Raw genomic sequence first — 6,785 nt, 5'->3', positions numbered from 1 at the left:
TGAATGGGCAAGACAAAATATTTAAGTGCCTTTGAATGGGGTATGATAGTAGGTGCCAGGCGCACCGGTTTAAGTGTGTCAAGAACGGCAATCTGCTGGGGTTTTTCCACGCTCAACCGTTTCCCGTGTGTATCAAGAATGGTCCACCACCCAAAGGACATCCAGCCAACTTGACACAACTGTGGGAAGCATTGGAATCAACATGGGCCAGCATCCCTTTGGAATGCTTGACACCTTGTACAGTCCATGCCCCGGACGAATTGAGGCTGTTCTGAGGGCAAAAGGGGGTGCAACTCAATATTTTGTACACTCAGTGCATGTGAAAACACCCTGACCCATACTGCCCCCGGTAGGTATACAAAATTAATGCACCTTCATCTTTGAAATAAGGACAGGAAATTCATAGTGTTTATACTCAGAACAAATGCAGATATATAAAATATGAAACATATTTAACCAACATTTTGTTGCTGTACACTGTAGGTATAGTATTGTCACAAACACTGATGGACATTGGGACACAAGCAATCATGTTCAAATGTTTGTTTTTTTAAATGGAAGTTCATGTGTTTGTTACAGGTCAATAACATTCATGGCATATAAGTAGAATCCTTCAAACAGTACTAAAATGTTTAATTCTGTCCTGGCGTTCACCTACAGGTGGCCAGTCTGTAAAGACCTACTTAGAAATTATCAGTGGTCTTTCCTAAAGTGCTACCTTGATACTCAGTTTGACAAACATAACAAAATATACAGTACATTGTGAAAAGGCATTGTGGTTGAAACATGTATATGTATACAGACAATTCCCCAAAAAAATTATCAGAATACTGTCCATGTTTCTAGGGCTCAAATTCTGCCCTTATTGTGATATTACAATGATACGTTTTTGGCAATACACAGAGTCTAGAGATGTGTACTTCCCTGTCTTCATTAAGAAGGTTCAAGGGAACTCAATGACAAGGACTACGTCACGAACAAGTCCAGTTTTGACATTTGAAATCAAATGTGTTTTTTTTCACGTTCAATACAACATAATGCATTTACCACCAATACATCTTCAAAACATCTTTTAACGGCAGTACTGAACTCTTCAAGGGAGTTTGATAGTTTAAAATGAGTAGATGTCCTCATGAGTAGATGTCCTCAATGGATGAACTTGGGAGTGTTAAAACAGACATAAAAACAAATGTTATAACATTTTAACATAAATACAATATATAGTTTACACGAACACATCAAATACAATTCATACGGAAAAAATATTATTGTGCGTGAATTTGAGTGGTTCTTCATATAGTAAGCTCAACCATATAAATGTAAATGTTTCAGACTTTCTGTTGGATTACTCTCATCCAACTAGGAGTGTAAAAACATGGTTTTGTTATTCGGACCACAGCTAGAGAACAGTGACGTAGAATTACAGTGTAATTCTAAAACAGACGTACAAATGAATTAGTGATTGAATCACAAGCATTCTGAATACTCTGACATTTTTCCAAATGTATGGGGCAAAAAAATTTTGACCATGAATAACAAATCTAATCCTTAAGTTAACCATGATAAAAAAGAGAGTTGGGTGACAGACAGACATACACCACAGAGTGATTGATCAAACGTGGGTAAACACTGTCACAAAGCCCAATTATCTTATGTTAACAATCACTCAAGCACTTTGAAAGAAATGCTAAGTAACATGACCTGGCAAGAGATGAACGACGACTGCAGCATTAGACATTTAAAGCACTGTCTGTCTGTCACCTCAAACAGTGAAGGATGGCAAGGCATCATTACATACATTGGTATGTAAGTAGTATGAAATGTATATATACAACTGTAAATAAAACTGTATGACTATAAAAACATGTAACAGAAATAGTCATGGAACATAAACACCTTTTAAAAGTTCATGCATAAAATATTAGAAAATCTGGTACCGTATGAGGTACAACCCTGAGAACTATTGCAAATCTACAAATCAACCTTTTTAAAGAGGCATTTAACATAAATCCTACAATTTGTTGTGTTGTATGATTTGTTACAGCCAAGTTTAGTTGGCTATCAAGGCCTTCTTCCTTATCAGCTTTAGTATTGAGTTAGTCCCCTTAGCAATAACATTGACCAATAGTTCCTCATCTCATGACCCGGATGGAGGTGAATTAGGGAGGAAACAGGCTCTGAAATGTCTGTCTTAAAAAGTAATGAATTCTGAAAACTCTTAATTTTCGAAACAGTTATGTCTATAGTAAGCAGAAACAGCACAATACTCCCATAGGTAGTGGTAAGAGACAATATATGAAGGAAGGATTTGACATGGTGGTCGATGACAAATCTTGCTGTAACAATTCTTATGGTGATAAACATGTAGAAATTGTAGAATTGGAAACCCCATCTTAAAAGGGGTTTGGCAGTGTCTAATCTCGGAATCCAGAACCAAATCTAGAGTGAACGTGGGCCTATGGCCAGCTACTGGACATGGTACTGGGGGGCCTGTTGAGATGTTTGGCCTAATGTGAGTGGCAAAGTCCACATGCCCTCCTCTGAAATCCTTTTAGCAGTCTATGGGCCTAAAGTAACCCCTCCCCTTCCGAAATTCTATAGATGCCAGGTTTAGACCAACCCGGCAAAATCGTGATTTGTCCAAATAATCAGTGATGCAAAAACCAGCTTACCGGAAGAATTGTTCATAGTAACCCTCATATTCCCTATGTTCAGATGTTGTGAGAGACTATGCATGTCTCTAATATGACTAGGTACAAGTTGCCCTTCGTATCTAAGAGCTGCTTATCCTGCCTAATTCCTAACCTTAACCACTAGGTATAAAAACACTGAACTGACCTTAGATTAGAGTCAGGGGCAACTTGATCCTAGTGCTACTCCTACTGATATGGAGGTGGAGGCTGGGGAGCATAAACAGGAATATTACACAGCACAATGGGGAACAGCACCTTGAGGTCAGAGGAACCTCTGATATGTAGACTCACCTGCAGGAGAGGAGAAGAACCGGAAGAGAAGACAACATCAGAACAGAAGGATAAGCATTGGGCAAGTCCAATCACCTATTTAACCTTACGATTTTGATGAGATCTGAGAGTGTTATACAGATGTAAGCAATATGGCAAAAATTGCACCTGGGCTATCGAGAGGGCAAGTAGGGGTGATTTCCATATTGCTTATACCTCTCAGACTCATATTCACAACGAGTCTCTAGAGTAGGAGTACTGATGTAGGATCAGTTTTGCGTTTCATATCATGAATAACATTACATGGACTGGGGGGGGGGGGACCTGATCCTAGATCAGCACTCCTACTCTGAGACGCTTTGTGAATGCGGGCCCAGATCTCCAGGAGTGCTTAGGGGGTAGGGGTCGATTTGGGATTGGCAGTAAAAGCTGCATAATTTCCAGATGGATACCTACATCCACAGTGTAATCCACCTCCAGTATAGGACAGTTGGTGATAGTGAGAGCCGTGTTGGGAGGGATGGGAAGCATCATATCGCTGTAGACCTCAGAGCTACTGGGGTTGACCGGCTGACCATCCACTGAGGCCAGGTTTTTCATCTGCAACCTCCTGTTGCACTTGTTATGGGTGTAAAACATCTGCTTCTGGATAAGGGTCGCATGCGGAGTCACCGTCCGAGAGGAGCCATTACTAAGCTCACAGATGATTTTCACCATCTCTCCTACAGAAAAAAAAGGGGATTCAAAGGTGAGAAGATGTCCGTTTATACGAGTGTGTAAACACGACTATCTTGGAAGACTTGACAAGTGATTAGTGAGCAGGAATTTCTATCGAGTCTCCATTTATTTGCCAATAATAGACATGAGTAGGCTATCATTTTGTTCACCAGTCATGCGCTTCAACTCACAGGCACGCACACACAGCATTTCTAGCTAACATTCTGACACAATTATTCCCTTGTTCACAAAGAAAGACCCACTTCATAGACCAAATCTGGGTGCATACCAAAGTCTGCTGGTCTTGTAAAATACTAGCCTTGTGAACAAGAACTTACTGCTACATTCCTGTTTCGTTTCACATCGTGCACGTAGAATGTGAGCTCACAAGGTCAGGATTGTTGAGGGCTAGTAAAATACAGCAATGTCAAAGATGAACAGTTTCAGGGTTGGAGCCCCTCTAAGGAAGTGTTTTTATTGTTCCAGTACTAGCTTCCTGAGTACTTGTTCATCAAGCTGCCTAACGCTACAGAAACAGGAGATAGGCTCCTGCCCTTTGGGCCATTCGGGCTTGGACAAGGCTTACTTACCTGGGACAAAGCCTTTCCTCTCAGTGCAGACAGTCATTGAGATGGGACCTGAGGCACACCAGAGGCAACACAGGGTCTTGGTGTTGCTGCCTGCCAGAGGAGCCTGGAACAACACACAGAGATCAGGGTTCAGGTTAACTGTCCTCCTTAACACGGACCGTGTACTGATCACAATGACTGCATCCCAAATGGCACCTTAGGGCCATTAGAGCTCTGGTCAAAAGTAGTGCACTATATATATGGAATAGGGTGCCATTTAGGAAACAAACAATGTTACAACTCTCTGCTCATACTGTTTGATTATTGATAGAGACTTAGTAATTATTCGGATTATATGTGATACTGATTATATGTGATACTTGTGTGAACGATATTGTGAAACATAGGCTACACATTGTATGGCTATGTGACAAATGCTGAAATTCTTTCTTCAACTCAAGCCAATCTAATATGAGTCATAGGCCTATATCAAAAGAGAATTAGGTGGATAACCTACATAAGGCAATTATAAGAGGATGACATTTAGCTCATTGACATTCAAGGTTGGCGTAGTGCCCAGGTAGGTTTAGATAGACAATGGGAGGACATGCCCTTACCAGAAGATGTGGTTGGTTGGCATCTATGTGGCTGGCAAAGTTGAACTCAGTCTCATACTCCTTGGCTAGATGCCATGGCCTGTGTATCTCCACCTTCATCGAGTAGATTATACTGCCATGCACCCCATGGAAAGAGGAGGGGAAGTTTCTGAATGAATGGAAACAAGTTTAATAATAATGGTCAGACCTTGAGTATACAACGTTGAATAAAACATACAAATACAGTAATAGACTTCATACACACCCTTGTGGGATTTGGCATGTGAATGGGTACACATGGGTTCCTGGTTGAAGTGTGGTGTTAGGGACCGCTGAAGGTGGAAAGCAAAACAGTTAATTTAAACACAACAAAACAGCTAGCTAGCTAGCTATGATTATAACTCCAATGTGACACACAGATACACTGACGCACACACACCTTTTAAATACACCGGTGTATCAGAATTCAGATTATGATGCATCTTTGTAAATAAGTAACAGTGTCGTTAGCTAAGTAATAACGTAGATACCGTTATTTTCTTGCATTACAATTTGAGAGAAGTTGAAGAATTCCAGCCTTGCCGAGTGGACTCGTCGTTGCCTTCTGCGTCGTCCTCTTCTTCCTCCGCCGCCTCCTTGTGTTGTCCACTGTACCTTTGCTTTTCCATTTAATGTCAATGTTATAGAACTGAGCTTTGTTTCCTTCGAAAGATCAAAGGAAATCTGACCTGCCATAAAGTCACCACTCGAGAAAGTCACTCTCGGATTAAAGGCGTTGAAATTTATAGTGAAATTTTTAAACGTTTCTCCAAACATTTTGTACAATAAAAATGGCTCTGTGAAGAAAAAGCAACAATTGTGGGTGTGTACTGTTTAGACCAGACTGCGCAAGCCCACGATATTCACACAGGGGCGTCTAGTGGTTCTTCTTGAATGGGAATTTTAACCCGTTCATGTCCCTTCAGTCAATCTAACTATTTTAAAAAACGTAGCTAGAACAATTGCAACCCGTAAGTTTTAGATATGATGGCGATTATTTGAGTGCTGTATGGTTTAGAGCAGGGGTGTCAAACGTCCGGCCCGCGGGCCGGATCAGGCCCGCAAACGGGTTTAATCCGGCCCGCGAGATGATTTTGTAAAGTATAAAAATGAGCTGCAATTTTTCAATAAAAAAACTGCTGTTCCAATTGTGTCCACTGGATGGCGCAATAGCAATTTTGTTAAGCAAGCAAACTGTTTATACTGGGGCAGAGCAAATAGGTCAAGCAAGTGCAGCCAGTCCGGATGAGCTACTTTGTTGTGCCCGCGATATTTATTACGGCTTCTACTTTTAACATTATGTGCTTTGGCACCCTCATTGCCCCAATATGTCTCTGTCAAAAAAGAGAAAAGTGGACGCAGAGTGTTCCAAGAAAAATTGTCATCCTTCTATTTATTCACGGAATTGAATGGGAAAGCTGTATGTTTGGTGTGTTCACAGCATGTTGCAGTGCTGAAAGAATATAACCTTCGTCGCTACTATGTGAGTCTTCATGCCGACAAATATGACAACTTTCAAGGACAGCGGAGAAGAGAGAAGGTGAATGAACTGTTGGCGGGTCTGAAGAAACAGCAGTCTGTGTTTACTCACAGCCGAGACATCAGTGGCGCTGCAGGGAAAGCTAGCTACCTCATTGCTAATGAAATCGCAGTGGCTTCAAAACCATTTAGTGAGGGTGAATTTGTAAAAACATGCATGATGAAGGCAGCGGAGATTGTGTGCCCTGAAAAGCACCAGGCTTTTGCAAATATCAGCCTGACAAGAAACACAGTTGCAGACAGGATTTCCGATCTTTCAGTGGATTTGGACAGCCAGTTGAAGCAAAAAGTAAAGTAATTTATTGCGTTTCGGTTGCAATTGATGAAAGCACGGACATTACAGATGTTGCACAACTGGCCAT

The 6,785-nt window shown here is 41.1% G+C and overlaps 1 protein-coding gene across 4 annotated transcripts; it reads right to left on the bottom strand.

The window, feature by feature from the left end:
* Positions 1–1,143: 1,143 nt before the first annotated feature.
* On the bottom strand, positions 1,144–5,700 carry LOC121573375 (arrestin domain-containing protein 3). Of its 4 annotated transcripts, XM_041885308.1 has the most exons (6): positions 5,376–5,700; positions 5,111–5,177; positions 4,867–5,014; positions 4,271–4,373; positions 3,420–3,685; positions 1,144–2,984 (listed from the first exon to the last, which is right to left on the bottom strand). In XM_041885308.1, the coding sequence occupies exons 1-6, from the start codon at positions 5,659–5,661 to the stop codon at positions 2,880–2,882; spliced, it is 975 nt and encodes a 324-aa protein (XP_041741242.1). In that variant the 5' UTR covers positions 5,662–5,700; the 3' UTR covers positions 1,144–2,879. The 4 variants fall into 4 exon arrangements, with proteins under 4 accessions (XP_041741242.1, XP_041741233.1, XP_041741260.1 ...); XM_041885299.2 differs by having other exon boundaries at positions 2,894–3,685; XM_041885326.2 differs by having other exon boundaries at positions 2,894–3,685; positions 5,395–5,700.
* Between the last annotated feature and the right edge of the window lie 1,085 nt (positions 5,701–6,785).

Source organism: Coregonus clupeaformis, chromosome 18 (genome assembly GCF_020615455.1).
Source record: "Coregonus clupeaformis isolate EN_2021a chromosome 18, ASM2061545v1, whole genome shotgun sequence".
In the NCBI taxonomy this organism is placed as follows: Eukaryota; Metazoa; Chordata; class Actinopteri; order Salmoniformes; family Salmonidae; genus Coregonus; species Coregonus clupeaformis.
Note: the sequence above shows the minus strand (reverse complement) of the source record. Positions and strands in the feature narration are given on the sequence as shown.

Excerpts from the sequence above, each read along its gene's own strand:
- LOC121573375 (XM_041885299.2), bottom strand. The coding sequence starts at position 5,661 with ATGTTTGGAGAAACGTTTAAAAATTTCACTATAAATTTCAACGCCTTT. Across the intron at positions 5,178-5,375 it reads TGTAATGCAAGAAAATAACG|CGGTCCCTAACACCACACTT; the intron begins GTATCTACGTTA and ends TTCCACCTTCAG. Across the intron at positions 5,015-5,110 it reads ACATGCCAAATCCCACAAGG|AAACTTCCCCTCCTCTTTCC; the intron begins GTGTGTATGAAG and ends CCATTCATTCAG.